We start from the raw sequence: 23,304 nt of genomic DNA, 5'->3' as shown, positions 1-23,304 counted from the left end.
CACAAATGTATTTAAAAAAAATTTAAACATAAAATATAATTTATACGGAGGTTATTTTAGAATCAGGTTGTGGTCCCGTGGCTAGATGTCATGTATTCACAGATAAAAACGTCCGAGGTTCGCGCCCCACTCTACCACAACTTGATTATCATTTTACAATAGCGAGTTATTTATAACTTCAACAATGTTTGAGTATGTCCAAATGCTTGCCGACTGGCTGGATTTCCTCCCTAGGGAGTTATTCATATTTAAATTTATTTCAACAGAGAGGGAAAATATTTTTGAGAAGGGAATATGGAAGTCTAGGCATTTACAGGGCTTATGACCTGTCATTGGCTGGTTTAAGTGGCCACTTTACACACTGTGTAACATTCACCATTCTGCCCATCTTTCAAAATCCACATTTCCTCAACTCTTCCATCTGTTGACCTTTGTGAAGTAAAAGAGCTGAAACCTTTATCACGTGGGTGAGATTCACCGGGCTGAACCAAATCACCTACTAGGCAACGCCTGAAAACAATTTTCCAATTTTTATACTTAGAGTTAAGGAAATGTGGATGTTAAAACGTGGGCAGAATGGTGAATGTTACACAGTGTGTAAAGTGGCCATTTAAACCAGCCAATGACAGGTCATAAGCTCTGTAAATGCCTAGACTACCACATTCCCTTCTCAAAAATGTTTTCCCTAAATTGAAATATTTATAACTTGTTGAAAATGGCTCCCAAAATGGAAATATTTTGTTAAAAAGAGAGAAATCATTTTGAGAAAAATAAAATTTTATACCGATTTAAATAAAGATTTCAACAATGTATTATTTAAGAATGCTTTAAAATGAATGCCAATTGTATTTAAAATGTCTATAACATAGGTAGGCACAATTTTTGGTTAAATAATGTAAACGCTGAATTGCGCAATATTTATAATGAATATATTTGTTTTATTATACTTGGCATATGAATTGTACTACGCGCTCTCCTATAACTTAGTCAAACTTCTAACACAAATTCTTTCTAAAACGAGACTGACCCAGTCAAAATCCAGGCTCAAGGAAATTTTAATAAAAATGTGTCAATATTTTCAGAATGCAATGTTCAATTTTTTCGAAGAGATTACAGTTCCTCTGATAACTTTTCATGTGAACAACTTAGGGTTTCTTCAGCCTCATATTGGGTATTGCCAGAGTGTCAAGAGTAAAGTCATTTACTTTGTACGAAATTCGCCTCAAGCTGTGACGAAGGAGAACGTGAGATGTGTAAGTAAGAACTCTTATTAAAATTTATTATCTCCTTGAAATAAGGAAAAAGGTAACTCTCCTAAATAAAAGGGAGGTTAAGGTGTGACCAATGATGTTTTGTTAAATAGCCACAGCATAAATTGAATAATTTGTGAATAATTCCTTCCTTGCCATTTTCTAACAAACTTTCATTATGATCGGACATGACGCTGTACAAAATTTTGCCATTGTGTGTAATGATAAAATGGTTTAATTACACTACAACTGAAAAGCAGAACAGATCTATTGTTCACTACGGGGCGGACTTAACACCTACTTACCATACCACTTGAATACCTTTATAATCTGAGTTATTCAATAGGTAAATAATTATTTATATTGTCAGTCAGCGTGCATTACTACCAATCTACTAAATCAACTTTTTCCAGAAGAGAATAAAAACTATTTTTAAAGTCAAATCTAACACATTATTTGCTCCGATGTGCGGTACTGTTATTTTTCATGAAGCTCGTCTACTATTGGTCCCACGCATATCGTATGATTAGGGAACATCCAATTAGTGATAAAAATCTCCCCATATTGAAATATAATTTTTGTAATGCAGGCCGACCGATGACATTCTTAAGTATTTTTCCAAAATTTTAAAGCAAGTAAATTATAACACTCTTGGCCAGTGTCATAGCTATGGCAACAAGTTATGCATAAATATGAATTAAGGAAATATGTATCAGCATCTCTTTCCCACACTAATGTTTGCGTATGTACTGTGATTTGCTATTTTTTTTATTTCTAATTGTTGAGGGCAACACAATATTTGCTAAAGGCACGGTTATTAAGGAAATAAAGTGTTTATTTCTAGTTATGCGTTGGTGGGAGTAAATACTATCGCTATTTTTATGCAGAATGGTCTCAAGGTATACATACGGAGTCTTTTGAGTGCATTTTTTTAGGTATTGATTGTTGGAGAGCTCTCTCAGGAAACAGTGAGTGAGTTGACTGTTCTTACTGAAGAAATTTTTGCCCCACTTTTGTGCAATCCAAAAAATCATTGCAACTGGCCTGAACTTGTCATTGATGATGTAAAGAAACATGTTTACAGCTTCAAGAGTATTTTATACCAGGTATTTATTTCAGTTCAATTTTGGCATACGCGCAACCAATAACATCATTTCATCTGTTGACCTTCTCAAAAACGTTCTCCCTCTCTGTTGCAATATATGATTAAATTATACATTATAAATTGATTGCATGTGCACATAATATGAGGATTCATTGATATACATAGTCCACCCCTAACCTATTTCAAAGTGGATGAAAAAAGTTTTATACCTAGTTTTTTTTATGTAGTCCTCCTGGACTTGTATGCGCTTCTTCCATAGATGCTCCAACATTTCTATAGCTTCCTCTATAGAAAATCTGTCCAACCCTAGCCAACTACTCATCTACACAGCACATGACCTCATTGTTTTCAAAAAAATTATTTACACGAAAGTGTTCCTGGAGTTTTGAAAATAGCCGGTAGTCACTTGGGAATAGATCTGGTGAATATAAGAAGAGGTCAACCAATTCAAATCCAGCTTCGCGAATAGTAGCCATTGACACTAACGCCTTATTTTCTGGTGCATTGTCCAGCATTTTCGCACTGAACTGGGTTTTGCAATGGTCAGTGGCCTGTCGTAACTAAACTGTTGCGGGTTTTAACTTGTCTCTTGGTATTTTACTAAAGCATACACATTAGCTCAACCGGTCTACTCAAAGCAGGTAAGGGGTGGAGCATATCAATCAATCCTCAAATATCCAGGGAATCTTTAATTATAACGCTTTAACATTAATATGAAGTATCCTCTGGTTAAGTTAGATTAGGTTAGGATAGATATGCTTATTTCCAAAGAATCTATATAACACTACATAATTTTAACATCGATATGGAGTGTTTGCTGGCTAGGTTAGTCTCGTTCTAACTTGACTCCGGTCTAAGATGGTTTTTTTGTGAATGAATTTATTATATTGTCAACAATTTATCATTACGGATTTTCTTTCTAATCTCAGTTGATGGTGTTTGTATTTTACTATTAATTTTACAGATACAGGGAGAAATGAACAGCCAAGTGTTGTTACCTATGCCAGCTGGAGTAGAGAAGATATACCAAGCAGAAGACGATTGGATTAAAAGGTATATGATATTTTAATTAGCTTATTAATTGCTGATAAAACCCTTCAAATGAATTATCTTTGTTTTTGGATAATTTGTCAAAATGTTTTATTTCGTTTTAGTACACTGAAAAAAACATTGTAATCATACCCCTATCCACACCTGATGGTGCATAGGGTGTTGCATTACTATACTAAATCCAGTGTATTTTGATAATCTGTTGCATGAAGGCAAGGTGATCAGCCTAACGCTTCAGGCGCCATTCCAGGGGCAGTGAAAAATTGCACTGTAAAACCACCTTTAAAACAAATATTTCATGTCTACTCTACCAGAAATCGAACCTAAGACCTCAATCTCTACGAGGCGGACTTAATACCTACTTACCATACCACTTGAATACCTTTTTCAGGCATTTACTAGATTTTTTAAAAATATGTAAAAAATTAAAATACTCGTCCAAGAATTTGGTTCTATTTCACACTCAAAACTGTATTCTTCATCCTCCCGGACACATTAAAGAAAAATACAATTAACCAAATATCTTATCAATGTGACTAATATATATATATATTTTTTTTTTATTTATTTTAAAAGGTGTAGGTACTGAATGTGTCAATGGTGTCTTCCAAATTTCCTTTTTGCTTACAAAAAAATCTGTGAAAAAATCGATTCCTTGTTCTTTGTCTGTGTCTACGTCTGAAATAGAATCTGGCTCCTGGACAAGTGTTTTCAAATCAATGGCTACTCTCGGATTCTGAGAGTGGAGGTAAGGGCTGGGTCGATGTAAAATACTTGTTTAAACGGTGGTTCTACACTGCAATATTTTATTTTTCCTGGACTTGCACCTGAAGTGATCTGATTTGACCTTCCATATATCTGAAATAAATTTAGATATGCTGCATTTGGCATACCAAGATGCAGTACCATACAGCGAAATAATATGGAAGATTTTCTCTATTTCATATATTATTTGTACATCTTATTGAAAATCATTCGGCATATTATATCATGTGGTATGAATAGAAGATACACTTATTGAAACATTTTTGAAATAATTTCTAGTCGCGGTGAGAGAATGGATGTCTACTTGAAGACCAATATAGAAGGAGTTGTGATTCAGTGGGCTACGCAAATTAACAATGTTCTCAAAGAAGATTCTAGTATCTCTTTTAAGAAAACGCAATTTCCACTTCCCACAGCCGACATTCATTTCTGGTCCAATCGGCTGAAGAATCTGGAAGGAATATATTCGCAATTGCGTGACCCGCGAGTTAGGAAGATGGCCACCTATTTGGAGATGACGGACAGTGTTTATTTGCAATGTTTTAGAACTATGCTGACAAACCTCATTGCTGGTATTTATTTCCTTAGACTATTTCCTAGAATGTTTGATCAAACTAAAAGTTCTCCTTCCAGCTCAAATGTCTACCCTTGTTTCTTATTCCAATCAGCAAATTGTTTTTATTTATTTAATAAATGTTTCCTACTATTTATTATCAATCAACTTTTAAAAAATGCATCTTTTAATATTCATTTGTGTATATTTTATCTTTTTGTCACCGTGTTAGGTCACCAATATAGTGTTCTGATTTTAGAAGGTCCTGCGTGTAATTTTTTGGCTGATAATCTATATCCATATCCGTACTAATATACTAATTTCCTAATAAGAATACACTAATTTCCTAATACTAATATACTCATTTTCTAATACTAATATATTACTGTTTATGACTGTAAATGCTAAAATGTGTTTGTCTGTATGTTTGTTTGTGTTTCTTTCATGTCGCAATGGAGCGACCAACAGACATGATTTTTTCGCATAGGGATAGCAACAAGATAACAAGTTTCATAAAGCTACTTTTCATCCTGAAAAAAGATCACTCCCTCGGGAAAATTAATATTAAAACAGAATAACGATGCTATATCGCCATAGACCGACGGATTGTTGTTTTTAACCTAACAACCTAATCAACTAAGGCCCTTAGTGCCGATGAAACGGGGACAGTTTTCTGCTAGTAAATACTACAGTATTTTCCTAAAAGATAAAAGATATATTGATTTAATTAAATAAAAACAATTCCTTCTTTTATGATTAGGGGCAGTGGAAGCTAGAGACATTGTATTACACCAGAAGCCTCTCATATCTCACTTTGAAACATTTCAAAATACTAACTTTATGGAGAGCAAACCTTTGATTAGGCCCATGCTTCATTGCATTGGCTTGCTGTGGGGAAATTCACATTATTATTGCAAAACTGACAAAATCACAGGTAAGATCATTAACATTTTCTATATTTCTCTAAATTTAATCAAAATTAAAAAAAAAAAAAAGATAATTTTTTATTGGTGTGAGATGCACTCTTTTATAGTATAATAATTAGATGCTAATGTTAATGATTTTTTTCAGTTTTACTCCAACAGGTGTGTAACATGATGATTGAAAAATCTTCATCAACATGTGATCCTTCCTCCATATTTTTTGGGGAAGCCATCGAACAAGCTATCAAAATTCATGGAGTCATTGAGATTCTAGAATACTTTCTGTAAGTTTACTTATTGCTGTTTATTGAATATGCTATGCTATGTTTTAATTTATTATCTTCATAGCCTGCAAAATCTGCCTACCTAATCTTCCTAATTTATATCAACTTTATGGCAAAAGAACATTCAGCCAATACAAAAAAAAAATATATGCACTGTACCTGCACCTATGTGTAAACAAAACTGTATGCTTGACACTCCTGAACCCTATGGGCCAGTGGAGTGGCTGCATCCACAAACAGGGAACTATAAGATTGTTTAAAAATATATTTTAAAAAAATATTTTAAAAAATGTTTTCACCGAAACTTCAAGGATATTTCTCTAGTCACCAATCGGAATTTGAGACTGAGTATTCGAAAAAAGATTCGTATTCTGAAAAATGGTGGTCAAAGCTATATCAGCTCTCAAGTCACTGCGACCTGTGTGGATCAAATCAACAAATTGTGATGTCAAATAAAGATTTAATCAATCAATAATACAAAATAATATTTATTATTTTATTTTTACATGGTAATTTTTATGTAATAATATCTAAATGTACAAATACTAAACAAAAATTTTATATTCGTAATAAATTGATTCATTTTTTAAAATTTTGTATCTTAATGATTTGCAGTGAAACATACGAAATGAACAAAGCAAAGGTTGCGACGTTTTTTCCTCCAAACTTTGTGCCAATAATGTGGAATTTCAACGTCGACAAAGTATTTGCTCGATTTTTTACTTACCTTAGACGGCTTAAGATGGTAGAAGAAATGTTGCAGACTACTGTTGAGATGCTAAAGTTAGAAAAGGTGGAATATTCTGGCATCAGGGGGCGCACATACAGTGCCAGTACCTTGAAGGTAAATGTTGAAATACATTGTGGTGTTAATAATTTTCTTTGAAATTAATTTGTAGAAAAAAATATTTTATTATAAATAAATATCATTTAAATTTTTCTCCGTCTCATGTTCCAATGGTCAGCGCATTTACCTACCGTGCAAGAAGTTTGTGGTTCTTCCTGGCATGGTTTACATGGAATAAAAATTCAAAAATGTGTTTTTTTACGAGAATATTTCATAGACTGGCACTTGAAGTGTAAGACTGATTGTCTTGCCTTCATGTAACAAAAAATGATATAGATTAAACATGATGTATTATTTATCATATTCTTTGGCATAAACACTAACATGTTCTTTTTACGGGGGTAAAGTGAAGTAAATTTTGTTTTAGATATATGAAAAATACACCAACCTGTATCAGAAAATGTTTCAAATTCAATATAATCCTTTGGATCCAGAAGACGAAGCCTTCCTGGTAGATTACGAGAGTTTTTCCCTGAAGGTGGCCGATATTGACCATCGCTTGGCTAAAATATTTGGAGAGGCTTTCGATGAATGCGCTAACTTAGAAAGCATGTTTAAGGTATCCAATTCAGTCATAAGTAGTGTAAGTGCTGTTCCACCAAAAATTAATGAAAACAAAACTGTTTTGAGCTCAGAGTAATAATGCGCCAAGCTATAGAGAAGCAAAACGTAGGAAAACTATTCTATGACTATTGGGTATTAAGTTAGCTACAGTTCGCAGCAAAACAATGGGCCGTACTCAGGTCGAGAATTGCCAAACGGATGTTAATTTGCATTGTAATTACTTTTAAATATGTACCTGTGTATTTATTATTGCAGTGTTATTCCAATTTATTTTTCTATAATTTGCCTATATTTATTTTATAAAACTGAAAATACATGTGTTTGTTTATTTTTTTATTTATTTTATTTTATTTTGGAAATCAACAGTTCTACATACATATTTTTAGTAAACAAACAGATATAGTGTATAAACTCAGAACTAATAACAGATTTCCACATAGTATACAAAGTTAGTAAAGAAAATATATTACATATCAAATAAATACATACAATTTATACATATAAAAATGTTATTTTCATGTACTCAATAATCAAAGATTTTTTAATATTTATTTTAAGAACATTAAGTTACTGTAAATTGGGCGGGATAAGGACAAAAATGCTTGAAGAGAGGATAAGGAGGGGAGGGGAGATGTACATATTTATTGTTATAATGTCTACTAAGTTATATAATACATTTTTAGTGTAAATTTTAAATCTGACAGAGTGATGTTTGTGTAATATGTATTTTTAAATTTTGTATTGTACATTGAAAAAGTCCTACGAAAAAAAGCATTTTTAACATACAATGTTTTACTTATTGGTACATGAAACAGTTGGTACCGTCTACAAATCCTGGCTGGCACATGTATAGTTATTAAACCAAGCAGCTCTGTACAGTCAACTATTCCTGTCATAATTTTGTAAAGCAGTAGTTGGTTCGCACACACTCTGCGGTATTGTAGAGAAATAATTTCATGGAAGGTGGAGGCAGTGAGAGTAGATACATAAGAAATACCGGTTTTGTATTTAAGGTACTTTATAAATTTGTTTTGAATATTTTCTATTCTACTTATATATATGGCATACTGGGGATTCCATATCTGAGAGGCGTATTCCAAATGGCTTCTGACAAATGTATAATATAATGAAATAAGGGCCTTTGGATTATCAAAGTGTTTACTCATTCGAATTATGAAACCTAACATGCTCAATGCTCAATTTTATTCACAATATATTTATGTTACATTTATTGAGACATAAATCCCAACTCCATGGAATCAAAGCCTGTGTTGAGTTTGTTTGTTTGTCTGTCACATCTCCAAAATGGCGAGTCGTAGCGGCCTGAAATTTGAACACGTCATTTTAGATGCAATTTCAAGGTTAACATTGCTATTTTCGAGTAAAATTTGACCAATGAAAAATGAAAAATTGACCTCTACTCGATAAAAAACTCAAACTTTATATGGATGCCTAGTGCGGCCCCGACATAATGCCTGTAATCAACTGTCATTATCAACAGTTAACATACTTTAATTCACAAATTTATCTCCCAAATTGAGAAAAAATAGTATCTGAAGGAAATATGTTGATATAAGGAAAGCTTTTAAGCAACATAATACACGTGTCAGGACAATAAATGCCAAAAATCAATGTAAATCATGGGAAAATATTTGAATTCAATTACCTGTGAAAACTGTCTCCTTTAACACCTTTGACGCTCCTACTGCTGCAACCAAACATACTGCAATTCACCATAGTCAATGTATATTTATTATAATGTAAATATCCAAGTTATTTACAAACAAAGCCAAGCATAGCTACAAAAGCATCCGATCGAACGGTTATGTTTGTGTTGTCAAATAAAACAAAATGGCCACCAATTGGTTGCTAACCAACATCGCTTGCGTTCTATGAAACATAGTGATAGGGCTTCTCTCTAGGTTACGCATTATTACTCTGAGGTTTTGAGTATGTTACAGACGAATACTGAATTCGGCCCATTTTTTTTATACAAAGACTGAAGAACATGTTAGTAGAAATATGTGATGTCTCTCTTGTGGTATTATTACTTTCCTATCTTGAAAATAAAATTACCAAATGTACATATTTTGAATTTATTTATATCAATTATTTTATTTTTGCGCTTGCATATATGGGTACAACATCCATGTATTGATGACTTCAGAAAGTAACTTTGTTTAACAAGTTTTGGATTTTGGAAAAATCGGATGACAAATCCGATTTCGTCATTAAAAGTTAACGTCCTGTGTAATAAGTTGCACAGTATAATGCAGGTATTGTGTTAAACATAAAATGCTAAGGTACTTTCTTCGGTCGAAATTCTAGATTTGTGTGTCATCGATCTATGGACGTTGTGCCCATACCCGGAGTAGTAATAGGTACTGATATGTTTTAATATTATTAGCTCATTCAAATTCTTGGAGAACTTGCACTCAGACCTTGCATACTCCTGGAACTTCAACCAAGATACGCAAAACTTCTTACTCTTCTTAATGACGAGTTGGATCTAGTTAGAGACATATTCAATGATGGTTGTCGGGTAAGTATTGTCTTTATTATTCACACCCCATGGCTTATTTTGTGATAACCAAAACCTCCTAACCATCTAATTTATGATTGCATTAAATAAAATCGAATTGGTATTATAATTACATTAGTTTTTCCAATCTCTGATTTTAAAATTGTGGCTTGAACATTTGACCTTTTTTTTTGTCTTTTAAATCGATAATAAATACGGCGTTATATTATTTATTGCAGTAATAATCTCACATTTCAGGTGTACAATAAGACTCAACGTCGACCAATGATTGACGCCTATTTCCCCCCGGTGGCTGGCATTCTGTGGTGGATATTCAAACTTCGCCAAAGGATCACTCTTCCAATGACAGAGTTTTTTCAGATTTATAATCCGTGAGTTACTTTTGCTTCATATTTATTTTCTCCCTTTCTGATAATCAAATACATTCGCAGATATTTAAAAGTATGACTTATTTATGAAAAAATTCAATCGAAATCAACTTATGTGTACCCGTGGATTGCCCAGCAAGACGCTAAAATCCTACGGTCTTTCTGACTACGGTTTCTGAATCAATGGAATATCTGACAGTCCTAGATTTAAACCTCTAAATTTTATTTTGTTTTTCTCGTTTTAATTTTTTTTTATTCCTGCCATACGCTAAATAGTAAATATGTGTACCTAATTTACTTTACCACTAGTTTTCAAATCTCAATCCTTTCTATCTCAACTCAATCTTAAATAATTATGTCCATATACTTAGGTGGAATGATTCCACAGATACAAAAAATTCATTAAAGTAAACAAAGTATTAACAAAGTTTTAATAAAGGAAAATTATTTTATGTATTTTTATTTAAAAACAAAATAGTTAAAAACCTTTTGTACCAATGCCAAAAGTTTGTAAATTTGCAGCCTTGTTGCAAATATTGATATGTTCTTACTGTTCTAACTGTTAGTTTTGTAATTTTTGTTTTAAAACATGGACAGATATGTTAAAATCTAACATAAATCAATGATTACTAGGCATTCTTGCACTTGGGAGTGTTAAATACTGCTACGTAATATTGTTTTCATTTTCAGAATAGTTACATCCGAATTAGCATTGCAAATGCAGCAAAGGTACAATGAGCTTCTTAAGAGGCTGGATGAGTTTGATGAGACACTTTATACTAAGTGGAAAGAAACTATACCGAGCATTTGTTTCGAGTATTTAAGTTACTGCCTCCTGGTCAAAAATGATTGTCTATTAAAGCTGAATTTTCATAAAGAGGTATTTACTTTTATGTTAGTTTTATTAACAATCTAAAATTATAGATATACATAAAACTATTTCAGTATTGCAAGCAACATTTACTGGAATTAAATATAAATAAATGCCACTCATTTTGTATTTTGCAAAAACAGACGGCAGTCAGATTTTCCCACTCTTTCAATAACACTCCTATTTCAATAACAGATGATCAATCTTGCGACTTAGGGTTGTTATTGATACTAAACTAATGTTTAAAAATGGTCGGACTTATCATACGGGTATCGAAACCATTTAAATGTGCAGAGACAAATACAAATATTTAATAACATTCTGTAAATTTATACATAGTTTTATTCTTTTAGTTGAGTTGCCTCCTTCGCGAGGTACGCTACATTTTATATTTGGAAAGAGAAGACATACCAAGCGACGCTCTCGAATTGTATTCCCGCAGTGAAATATTACAAGTATAAAACTCTAAATAGAAAATAAATACAATTATTGAGTGAAATAATATCATGTTAACTTGCGATGTTTATTTCTGTAGCAGCAGATTACGAAACTGAATAGAGCCATTGACTGGTACAATAATATTAGGAAGGGGAGTCATGAATCAGAAGTAGCACTGATTGAGAGAGAAATTAATAAAGTTGATGAAATGCTCAAAACAGGACTGTGTCAACTCAATTGGAATGATGAAAGTAATTAAAAAAGTTTTGTTATTAACCCAATTTTTCTATGTAATTTAAATGGACTACTCATATAGCATTATTGTTTTTGATAAAAGTACACGTAAAATTCCTCTGTTAAGTTTAATTATTTTGTTTATTGGCCAACCAGCGCTTTTGCCTGAGTAAGCCCTTACATGCACTGATTAGGTTATGAAAATATTTGATTTTGTGGGAGAGATAGTTGAAAAAAGAGGGAGGGGATGAAGGGAGGGCGTGAGTGGAAGCTTTAAAGGGTTGCTTATTAGAATCCATGTCGTGTTAATTTTATATTTTCGTACAACAACTATGGTGAAGGTGTATAGGTGGTTTTGCATGTTGGTTTAATTGGTGTCCTGACGAAGAGACGGGTACGTCTCGAAACCGATAGACATGGAAAAGTCGGTAATTGGTTGTATACAAATATTTAATAACATTCTGTAAATCATCTATTTATCTATTAAAAGTTGCTTTTACTATTATTTGTAAAAGCAACTTTGTATTAATGTATAAATTTATCTGTGTGATAAATAAATAAATGAATATAATATGATTTTCAGTTGAAGAATATGTGGAAATTGTATTCTGCATGATTGACAAGTTGCAGATGAGAGTGCTAACTGCGCAACTCAATATGAAGAAGTGCTTGGACCAGATCAGAGCCTGGAGTAATATTCCCTTGTATGACCGGCACAAACCAGGAAAAGACGGGAAACTCAAATTGCTCGCTTTAGATGAAATTGTCAATAGAAAGTCTAAAAGGTTAATTGAAAAATATATATATATATATCGCATTCTGTAAATAAAAAATGAGTACTTTAATTAGTTATCCCGTATTTTACAACCTGTTGTTTAAAATACAATAAAACTAGAATTTTTTTATTATGTTTTAGAACAGAAGATATTCAGTCAGCTTATACTAACATAAAAAATGTTATTAAGGTGAATTATGATCTGTTTTTCAACATCATTAGCCAGGATACCAAAAAGGTCAGTTTAAACAAATGCACTTTTCATCATTACTGTTTTTGCTTGATTAGTAAGGATTTTACTTGATTACTTCATCAGTAATCTTTTTATTTCATTACTAATTTGTATGTTTTTAATTTGCAGGAATCAAGTAGGTCTGACTCTGTTAATCAACTAACTGAAGAATCTGATCATGTTACTAACGATGACTCAACAAGCAGTATTATTGGTAGGAAGTTATTCCTTTGTTTATAATTCATACATTTAAATATCTTAATTCATCTGGAATTTTATGTCCAAATTCTTTATCTTGTTTATATTTTTAAATAAAATTTTACACCGCCAGATAGCTTGAAATATTATAACCAAGCCATTTTGTACATTGTGATCGGGTTCGTAATAAATTATGATTTTCCATAGTTAAAAAATCAATGATTTAAGTGAAGAAGACTATTTTTTTCCAACAAATCCAACAGAAAAAAATAATGCTTTGGTTATGTAGTACCTTCACATTTCTCTTTTTAACAATTCAGACTTTAAAATCCACCTGTTCGATAATTCCGTAGCATGTTATGGCAATATAAATTATTGTTTTACCTAAGTTTTCATTTAAACTAATATTACTTTCAAGTTTGTATTGAGATAAATACATTTTTATTTAAGATGCAGAAAATATAGGAGAAAATGCAAAAAGGGAACTTGATAACGCTCAAAATATGGCAAATATTTCAGTTGTTGCTGAGCAGTGGGCTGCTTATATACACTATATTGATTCACAGGTAGATGTATTTTTTGACAAGATATTGGGGACCATTTAAGTTTTTGGATTATTTGTCTTTTATTTGCTGTCATTATCAGCATATGGAAGCTGAAAATTGAATGAATAATAATTAGTATGAATTAGTTTTTAGATTGTGTGCTTATACAATAATAAAAAATCTGTTAATTCAAAAACGATTTTTAATGTAGGCAAACCATAGAATTAAGGATAGTCCAGAAACCGTATACGCGCATCAAACAGAAGGCGACGAAACTACTGTTAAAGGAGTCGTTTTACGTTTTGACCCACTAGTTTCTTTGTAGACATCGACATTTGAATTCAACTATGCCGTGTTATGTCCTTGTATAGAGTAGAAATACTACTGGGATCTTAAAGAAACAGGATGGGATCACATTTCATGTGTACATAGCGAATGATGTGCAAGTAGCAAATGCATTACTTAAAAATTTGATTATTTTTCCATCTGTCAGATTGTCAAGGAAAACAAAATGGACATTTTGTTAGTGTTGCCAGAGTAGTCAATTTTTTTTACGCTACTTTGCTCACTTAATGAGAGAACTAATAAAAATTGGACATCTCGGATTAAACAACCCCGTGGTGGACGTTTGACTAAAATTGTCCTTAAAAATAAAATTTTATTTAACATGACATAAAAATATGCGTTTTATGTAAAATAAAATTTATTTTATTTTTTAAGTTCAAAGTTCATTAATTAAATTACCCTTTACTCTGTTGTGTCAATCAATGTTTCTGCGTGTACAATAAAATTTTAGATTAACAAATAGCTTTTTTTAAATTTTACATTTGTGTTATGATTATATTTTTTGCGATCTGGCAACATTACGCAACATTACGCAACTTCACGCATGCGCGCAGCGAAAGTGGGGCAAAGTGGGGGGTTTTTTGACACAGTCCGATGTATTCAAATATGATTCTACCCTCCTTCTGGACTATTCTTAATTCTATGAGGCAAACATTCTAAAATAGTTGAAATATATCTTATTAATTGCAGTTTGTCAGAAAAGAGTTGTACTGTTTTTAAAATGTTACCATAAAAGGAAATCCATCTTGTTACCAGCGCCCTAAATTAATTCCTTATAATCAAGATTACGTAAATATTGTTATATTATTTAGCCACTGTTATATGTTATCTCTTAGGGAGTCTGCGTAATACTAAAATATGTGTAATTGTATGGTATGTATGCAGGTCGAAGAAATTATAATTAGTGCAATAACAACAAGTCTTCGAGTTTTCATCACCAGCATGGACTTGAAAAGGGGTCCCAACTTACAATTTATTGAAGTGATGGTTGAACTCCAAGAACCAGGTTACCTATTTTTTTTAAATATTTGGTTTATATTTCTCCCTGTTTTTCAAAGCTAAGGTTTTGATCATTTTTAATAGTTAAACCGGTTGTGGTTCTGTGGACTTTAGGATTTGAGAAAAGATTTTAGAGTCCCGCTTTACCACAACTCAATTCCCAGTTTATTATAGTGAGTTATTTACAACCCGTTGAAAATGGTCTCATAATTTAAGTATCTGGTAAATTATATGGACAAAAATGTTGCTCTTTATAAAAAAAAACAAAAGTAATATAATTTAGGTGTTAGGTGTTGTGTCCGTTTTTTTAAAATTACAAAATGAACACCAAAAGTAAAACAAAATGTTAAATGTTATTCAAAAGAATTTTTCTACTCTTCAAGATATTGTGTTTGCCTTCAAAATGGAATGTCAAGTAGATGAAAGTGAGCATTTTCGACACCTGTTTGCGTTCAATCGAGGAAATAAAAAAGAAAATGAATAAGGAGAATATATTATTGTCTAATTTGTCCTCTTGTTCTCTCAATTTGGAAAAAAATGAACACAACTTATGTTAATATATATACTTAAGCTAAATGTTTTATAATGAAACTTTCTTTGCGGTTTTCGAGAAAGGCGTTCTTATTTAATACTGATCCTGATAATTTTCTTTTATTATTTTGCAATAAATTAGGCAATAGTTTATTCTCCTTTGTTTTCTTCTTTATTTACTCAATTTAACCCGAACAGAATGAGTTGTCGAAAATACTCACTTTCGTCTACTTGACATTCCATTTTAATGGCTTGTTATAAAATAAATTAATATTATATGTAACGTAAAAGCAAATACTATATCTTATAGAGCAGAAAATTTTGTTTCAAATAATGTGTAACCTTTACCATTTTGTTTTACTTTTGATGCTCATTTTTAAATTTGGATAAAAACAGACACAACTTATGTTAACACCCAATAGTGACAATTTTTATTGTATGAAAGAATTAATCGCTTTTGTATTAAAAAGCGTTTTTTTTTTTTTTTTTATAATATTTTTAACTATTCAGAAAGTTAACTCAATTAATCAAACAACGGAAGGCCTGACATTTGTTCTTTATAAAATTTTTAGTTAAAGTTTTTAAACTAACAATTTAGAGGTTAGATTTTTTTGATAATTTAAAATGAACATAAAATGACGTCTAACATTTTCTTTACTCAAGGTGATTGCGCCAGGATAAATAATTGTAATAAAATAATTATTCAATGTGAATTTTTGTGGTGCTCTATTCATCACTGCAATAATTGGGTCTCCAAAAAAATCCTGGATTAATTTGCATTAAGAGTGACTTTTTTTTCTAATTGTATGGCCTCTTTTAGCGGCCATCTTTTATACCCGCGTATGCCTATATTAATAAGATATTGATAAAGTTTTAACATATGAACACCCTCACTATTATTTTAGATTTTGTTTTCATACCATCTCTTGATGATGACGAAGCGGAATGCTTGCAAAATCTAATTGACAAAATGGTCAACGATATCTTTAAACAAGCTGAATTATTCCAGAGGATTGCTAATGATGTAGGAAAAGCCAATTACAGTTGTAAGGAACCTTTATTTATGAATGTGTATTGTATATAAAAAACTGTATTTTTTAAAAATTTATTCCAGTTATTGTTTAAAATCTAACTTGAATTAATCATGAAGCATTTTTTAGTCCATTGGCTTTAAAAAATATTAGTACTATTGTGTGAAATTAGTTATTATTCCCAATGAGGATAATTTTCCATAAAAAAAGTTTCAATTTCATTCATAACAGCAGTTTATCAATAATTTCTCAAATTATGTTTGGTTTTCAGCTGAAGCCAATATGAATGATTGTATAAAAAATATGGTTAAACAAGTCAGTAGTACTGTGAATTATACCGTTGAAGATATTTCCAGATACATCTTGGTGAGTGCCTTCTTCTAAATTGTTTACATACACTGAAAAATAATTTTAAAAACATGCAGAGAAAAATGCATCAATGAGATTGTATCAATAATAATTGTAGGACTTTTACAAGTTTTTATTTAAAATTATTCTGAGCAATTAGTTTTATAAACTACTCTTTACATTTCTTATTTGGTTAAAGAGGAGTGGTGCGGGCATGAGATAAAAATATCACCAAAACAAGTCAAAATTTTGCAACTCACTTCTACTTCTTCTTCTTCAGCCTTCTGTTCTTCACTGCTGAATATAGGCCTTTCCCATATCCTTCCATTTCTTTCAGTCGGTTGCTGCTTGCAGCCAATGTTTACTATGTCGCTATTTATTTATGTCGATATTATTTGCTATGTCGTCGGACCATCTTTTTTGAGGTCTTCCGACGCCTGTCTTATTCTCCCAAGGCCTCTATCTTAAAATTTTACAGGTCCATCTTGCGGGGTCTTGTCTCGCAACATGTCCTGCCCATTGCCACGTGATCCATGATATCCGCTATTCTGGTTTTGTTCCAAATTTCCTCATTTCTTACTCAGTTTCTTAGGCTTATACTAAGCATGGATCTTTTCATGGATCGCTGTGTGCATTTGAGCTTTTCTACATTTCTATTTGTGAGGGCCATGGTCTCTAATGCGTGTGCAGTCACTGGCAGTACACACGATTCATATATTTTCTTTTTCAGAGAAATCGGGTTTGCAACTCGCGCAATGTGGAAATTCACTGTTTTCTTTTTTTTGTTAATAGGCTATCAAACTTAGTAAAAAAAAAAAAATTTTATTTTTATGTATCGTATTATCATTGCAATGATTTTTTTATACTTTTGAAATTACTCTGCCCTTGACGCCACTAGTTTTTGTTGGTGACATGCTCTGACGTTAAAATGGAGAACCCCGTACCTATGAAAACACAATAAAGATTCCCAGAAACCAGAATATATCAAAACACATAATTGATTGGCTATTAATTGCTGTTGACTAGAACTTGTGATGTTTTAAAGTAATTAATTTGATTAAAATATATTTTTATTAATTTTTTCATATGTTTAAAGAAACTTCCCCGTACAATTAAATGCTCTAATTTATACCGTGTGTAAGAAAACATTTTTTATATACAGACTTTCCTCATTCACAAAAATTCATGTAGATATCATAAGTCATAAAGACGACCTAAAATCATATTCATTTACGATCGAAATACTTACACAAATACAGGACGTTTTCACTAACATCAGAATCATTATGATTTTTTCTCCTGATTTATGTTGGAAAAATAAAACAAAAGGCGCCACTCCGTAATATGTTTACTATGTTTCTTTTTTGCATATGTTAGTATTTGTTTAAAATATGCCATTTTAGCATTTTTAAGAAAGCAGACTCTTAGTAGCTTTGTATATTTTATAAATGCAGATCTATGACAAGTATTCCTACCTCTGGTTAGACGACCGCCATGAATACCTGGATTTATTCCTGAGATGTGGCAAAGTAATAACGAAGGAAATTTTTGACGAAATCGAATTTGAAGACAATGATGATGATCAAATTACTCTGAGGCCCTCACTGGACCTCTTCAAAGAACAAGTAAAACAAAATATATTTTAATTGTTATTTTACAAAACAAGCATGTACTCTTCAAAAGATGTATTATGTATATACCTCAAATTCTTTACCTCTTAAAATTTTACTCTTCAATGTTTCTTTAGCTTCTTTCAAAATTATTTTCAGCATAAAATTATGGTGATTATTCATTATTATATTGTACAACATTATTGCCAGCATTTTTATGTATGTACATTTTTTAAAATTACATAATAAAATGATAATTAATACTTTTTTTAACCTAAATATTTTTATGTATTTGAATTTTCTTTACCTTTTTAATTTTCATTTCTGCATTTGAAAATAATACTTTCATAATATGTAAATTTAAGTTTATATATTAAAAAATATATATATATTTTAAATAATATACTATTATAACAATAAAAATATGTATATAATTTTATTGTTATAATTATTAAAATGCAGTTCCACCAAGAAATGTCAGTAGAAAAACTCAATCTATTAATAAAGTAGGTGTGTAAATATGATTTCATTTTTTGTAATATTATTTTGTAATGAAAATATGATAAACAGATCACTATGTAGCAGTGCTTAGTATTTTACTTCCTTGTTAGATTGAGATATTCGAAAATCTGTACAAAGAATGTGAGAAGTTTCCAACCTGCCGCCTGTTCAATGGATGGTTGCAGCTCAATATGAAGCATCTTCGTCAAGCTCTCCTTAATCTGGTCTGCAAATGGGGTAATATGTTTAAGCAGAATCTTCTGGATTTTGTTCTTGACAGGCAAGTTTGAAAGACTTAAATAATAACTTATCGTGAACATGTGTCTAGGGTAAAGAATACAGTTCTGTATGGGAAGTAGGAGTAGATAAATGGGCAAATGTTTTTGTAAACATCCTTAAACGGGGAATCAGTAGGAAGTTTTGCAGTGCAGATGATGAAACATCTATACACATTCTATGTGAACTTTATGCTTTATATTACAAATGAAGTCGCTTACTCAGTGAACCAATGATAAAACTTGAAGATTTGAGAGCAGTCGCTCCCTACTTTAATAACTCGGGCTTGGAGTAAAAAAATTAACAATTTTAGAACATTTTCCCTTCATTAATTCAAGGCTTTTTAGAGGTCTGGGCTTGGAGGGTGAGAACTAACCTACGGGAACCCGCCACAATTGATCTACTCAGGTCGCAGTGACGTCAGGAGCTTATTTATCACTGACCCCATCTACAAGAACAAAGTGATATAATTCAGATTAATTTAAAGCCCAAGCATTTGCACGGCTTGTGACCCATTGTTGGCTGATTTAATTGATCACTTTACAGAAACATTCTGCCTGCGTTATATTTCCATCTTATATTTAAAAAATCCTGCTTTTCTGGTTTATTTAGTAAGAAGAGTTATTACAAAATTAATGCCTTAATAAAAAAAGTATTAAATTGACTTACATACCTTAATTTTTATCGATGAAGATGTACTTCCTAGAGGGCTAAACGCAGTACTTGTCTATTAAGTTTTTTTCAAATACTTTTTATTTTCAGTCTTAATGATTTGGAGGACTTCATCGAGCAATCGGTCAATTGTTTGAGTATTGAGCTTTCTGAGAATGACTATGAAGGACTGCTCAGTGTCATGGCTTGTTTAATAAAAGTTCGAGAAAGACAAGAGATCAGCACTAATCAATTGTTTGAACCGCTCAAAGATGTTATAGAAACCTTAAAAACCTATGGTGTGGAATTCCCTGAAGATAACTGTGACCAAGTAAGATGAACAAAAACCTTGAGAAAATATTTAAATTTATCCTAATCCTTTAGACGATCGTATGACAGTGGGAATTGATTTCCGGGCGAGTTCTACACTTGCATTGTGGTGTCCATTAATAATTCATTTGGATACCTCCTATGACAGCTCCGTGATTCATTCGATAATCATATTTTTTCACACAATAACTTTACTATTGAGTGTTATTTATTAGGCTGTAAAAAACTCGTTATTAAATTATTTTAACAATTTCCAATGTCTAGTTTTTTAAATGCATATCATGTACATTCTGAAATGAGATTAACAGCATCAATTTGTTTACGTAAATACTTATTTACCACCTTAAATAAATTTTTGGAGAGTTTTTATGGCTGTGACAAATGGTGATTTTTTACATTATTTATGATTTTATAATATTTTTTAAGTGGGATTACTTTGCAAGCTCCTATTGTTTTTAGACATAAATTATTTACCCAATTATATTAATGTTTCTATCTTTCATATATTTTTTAGTAAAACATTGTCCTCTACTTTTATGCTTTCCTTCCGGAAGAATGGAAGAAAAAAACTGTCTGTGTATACTCTGGTAAGCGGTGCACATTACATTATTTATTAACCTGTCCCAAAAACATCCGCGCGTTATTACACATGCAATAAATGAGAGATTTGAAATCGGAAAATGTAATATTTATTTATTTATTTAAAACTACAAGTACAAAGAATAAGTACTTTGGCAGACTTATTTCTAAAAGAAATATCTTCCAGCCAACCAAAAAACAGACTGGTCAAAAGAAGAGTTGGTCAAATATATGCACTAAAAAACAAAAATAAATAAATAATAATAATAAAATAAAAAAAATTATAGGGAATTGCTTAAACTAATTTATAATTCAAGTCAAAAGTTATAATATTTTTAATCTTATTGCTAAAAACATGAAAAAATCATTAGCTCATGCTCTCAGCGCGTGCGAAAGAACCGCCCTTGACGAAAGTCAGGCAGCTACTAATAGGCGTCTGGGAGAAGTACTAGAAACTTTGCACATGTGATGCGTGATATTGTCTCTCTCGCTCTCGAATTTGGCTGTATTATCGAGAGTGAGACGTAAAGAGTATGTGAGACAATTATATATTAGGATTACTCTTTTACTTATGCAACATGCGACACATTGGTAAACTTTTTATTGTATTGGTTATTTATCTCCGATTTTCTATTAAATGCTCTTTTTTTTTCCCAATAAGCATTAATTCTTTAATAAAAAAAATATTTTAACCAATACGTAAATGTATTACGAAGGAATACCGAAAACCTCAATCCAAAATTTATTATGTTTATGGAGATATTAAAGTTATTAGATGCAATGTGTACTAGCTACACATCACCAGGAATAGAGAGTTAATAATTCATCCTCAAAATTTCATCGATATAAAAGACTTATTAAAATTAATCAATCGATGTGTCCATGGACCTAACCTAAAATTAACACATTTATCATTTATTATTTTTAATTGCATGATAACACTTTTTGAAAATGTAAAGCATTATGAAATAATCGTAGAGATAAAATTAGTGCCGACTCTTTTTAAACTCTATAGAAGCAATAGTTTTTAATTAAAGATCCTTTAATTTAAAGCAGGATATCTTGAAAACCAGTATAATTTTTTTATTCAGTTAAAACGAAAAGACTCATAATTTATTATAATACACCATAACTTCTTTATTACACTGTACAAAAATTAAATAAATAAATGAAAAATTCTGAACTTCTGTTTAAATCCAGTAAATCTGGAAATTCGGATAAAAATATTACACGGGCTCTGGAAATCTCAAGGGATAAAAGTTATGTTGTACCGAATGTGCGTAAACGGGTACATCTTTTGTATGATAGTATTTTGTTGTTTTTTTATATTTTGAATAAAATTAAGGTACAATAAATAGTAAACAAATTGGTTAGAAAAAAAATCTGAATTGTTTTTCATCCAAGGAAACCTATCAACCATCGCTTATTTTACTGTACTTTTTTACTCGGTACTTCGCGGAACATATATACACCGAGTAAAGAGGTTCTGGTGTACTTGTAAAATATTTTTTTCAACCCTAGTAAACTTAATGGAAACAAGAGTAATTTATATCTGCCTCTATCGAAGGATGTAGTGAGCATTGTGTGAAATTTCTCTCTTTATTTTTATTAATATAGGAGTCCACTGCAAACATTTTCTGTATGCATCACTCTTGTTTTCATATAATTATTAAAGTTGGAGGTCCTTCCGGAGAAATGGAAAAATCTCATTTCAACGGCTACCCTGATTAAACATAATGTGGGATCTCTGCAGACGAAGCATGCGCAAGTCATCTCTAAACAAGTAACACTGTTTAATCATCAGATGCAACTCTATCGCAACCAATTTAAACAAAAAAAGGTTTGTGTAGATTTGTTTTCTTTTCTAAGCTCTATGGTGCAGTGAGGAACTGAAATATTTATATGACTAAAATTAATAAATTTCATGTTTTTATATTACGTACTAATCCATTTAATTTCTTTGACAGCTTATATCACATACTTTAGTGTATTAAACCATTACAGATTTTCAAAATTTATTTAGGAGATATATATGTTTAATTCAAAAGGATATACCTACATATTTGTGTTTTTATCAAGTAATAACTGAGCTTGAAGATTGTAATGAAGTTGTGGTGTAGCAGGTTCGAACCTCAGACCACTGATAGCATTTATATAACATTTATATATATTTCTTTAACTTGCTTATGAATGTTGAAAAATCGAAAATGATGGTTTTTGAAAGGGATGAAAATATAACTAAATGTGAGATCAGTGTGAACGAAGATATTCTGAAACAGGTAGAAGAATTTGTGTATATGGGAAGTATGTTTACTAGGGATGGAAAGACCGAGAAAGATATTGAAAGGAGGGTGAGTGCCGGGAACAGGGTAAATGGTGCACTGAAACCTACTTTGGCAAACAAATGTTTATTGCAGGAGGCTTAACTAGCAGTTCACAGTGGAGTTCTAGTGCCAACTCTAATGTATGTGAGCGAAGTATGGAATTGGAAAAATGATGATAAAAGTAGATTGAATGCTGTCGAAATGCGATCACTCAGGCGAATGTGTGGTAAAACGA

The 23,304-nt window shown here is 31.4% G+C and overlaps 1 protein-coding gene across 1 annotated transcript in view; it reads left to right on the top strand.

The window, feature by feature from the left end:
* Window positions 1–23,304, top strand: part of LOC148282106 (dynein beta chain, ciliary-like) — an 89,652-nt gene that overhangs the window by 7,036 nt on the left and 59,312 nt on the right. Inside the window, exons 6-29 of the mRNA XM_088225630.1 lie at window positions 954–1,253; window positions 2,186–2,356; window positions 3,320–3,408; window positions 4,450–4,742; window positions 5,484–5,657; window positions 5,795–5,930; window positions 6,546–6,774; window positions 7,145–7,336; window positions 9,749–9,883; window positions 10,121–10,254; window positions 10,942–11,131; window positions 11,476–11,577; window positions 11,658–11,811; window positions 12,378–12,579; window positions 12,711–12,807; window positions 12,931–13,015; window positions 13,450–13,565; window positions 14,775–14,895; window positions 16,325–16,465; window positions 16,722–16,816; window positions 18,253–18,423; window positions 19,020–19,189; window positions 19,948–20,167; window positions 22,421–22,585. Of these exons, the coding sequence (XP_088081756.1) occupies window positions 954–1,253; window positions 2,186–2,356; window positions 3,320–3,408; window positions 4,450–4,742; window positions 5,484–5,657; window positions 5,795–5,930; window positions 6,546–6,774; window positions 7,145–7,336; window positions 9,749–9,883; window positions 10,121–10,254; window positions 10,942–11,131; window positions 11,476–11,577; window positions 11,658–11,811; window positions 12,378–12,579; window positions 12,711–12,807; window positions 12,931–13,015; window positions 13,450–13,565; window positions 14,775–14,895; window positions 16,325–16,465; window positions 16,722–16,816; window positions 18,253–18,423; window positions 19,020–19,189; window positions 19,948–20,167; window positions 22,421–22,585 (3,882 nt within the window). The remainder of the gene's footprint in view (window positions 1–953; window positions 1,254–2,185; window positions 2,357–3,319; window positions 3,409–4,449; window positions 4,743–5,483; window positions 5,658–5,794; window positions 5,931–6,545; window positions 6,775–7,144; window positions 7,337–9,748; window positions 9,884–10,120; window positions 10,255–10,941; window positions 11,132–11,475; window positions 11,578–11,657; window positions 11,812–12,377; window positions 12,580–12,710; window positions 12,808–12,930; window positions 13,016–13,449; window positions 13,566–14,774; window positions 14,896–16,324; window positions 16,466–16,721; window positions 16,817–18,252; window positions 18,424–19,019; window positions 19,190–19,947; window positions 20,168–22,420; window positions 22,586–23,304) is intronic.

The sequence above is a fragment of the Micrasema longulum genome, unplaced genomic scaffold, assembly GCF_059751315.1.
Source record: "Micrasema longulum isolate JH-2025_06_02 unplaced genomic scaffold, ASM5975131v1 h1tg000376l, whole genome shotgun sequence".
NCBI classification, from domain to species: domain Eukaryota; kingdom Metazoa; phylum Arthropoda; class Insecta; order Trichoptera; family Brachycentridae; genus Micrasema; species Micrasema longulum.
The sequence above is the reverse complement of the archived record's forward strand: the minus strand, read 5'-3'. Positions and strand labels throughout refer to the sequence as shown.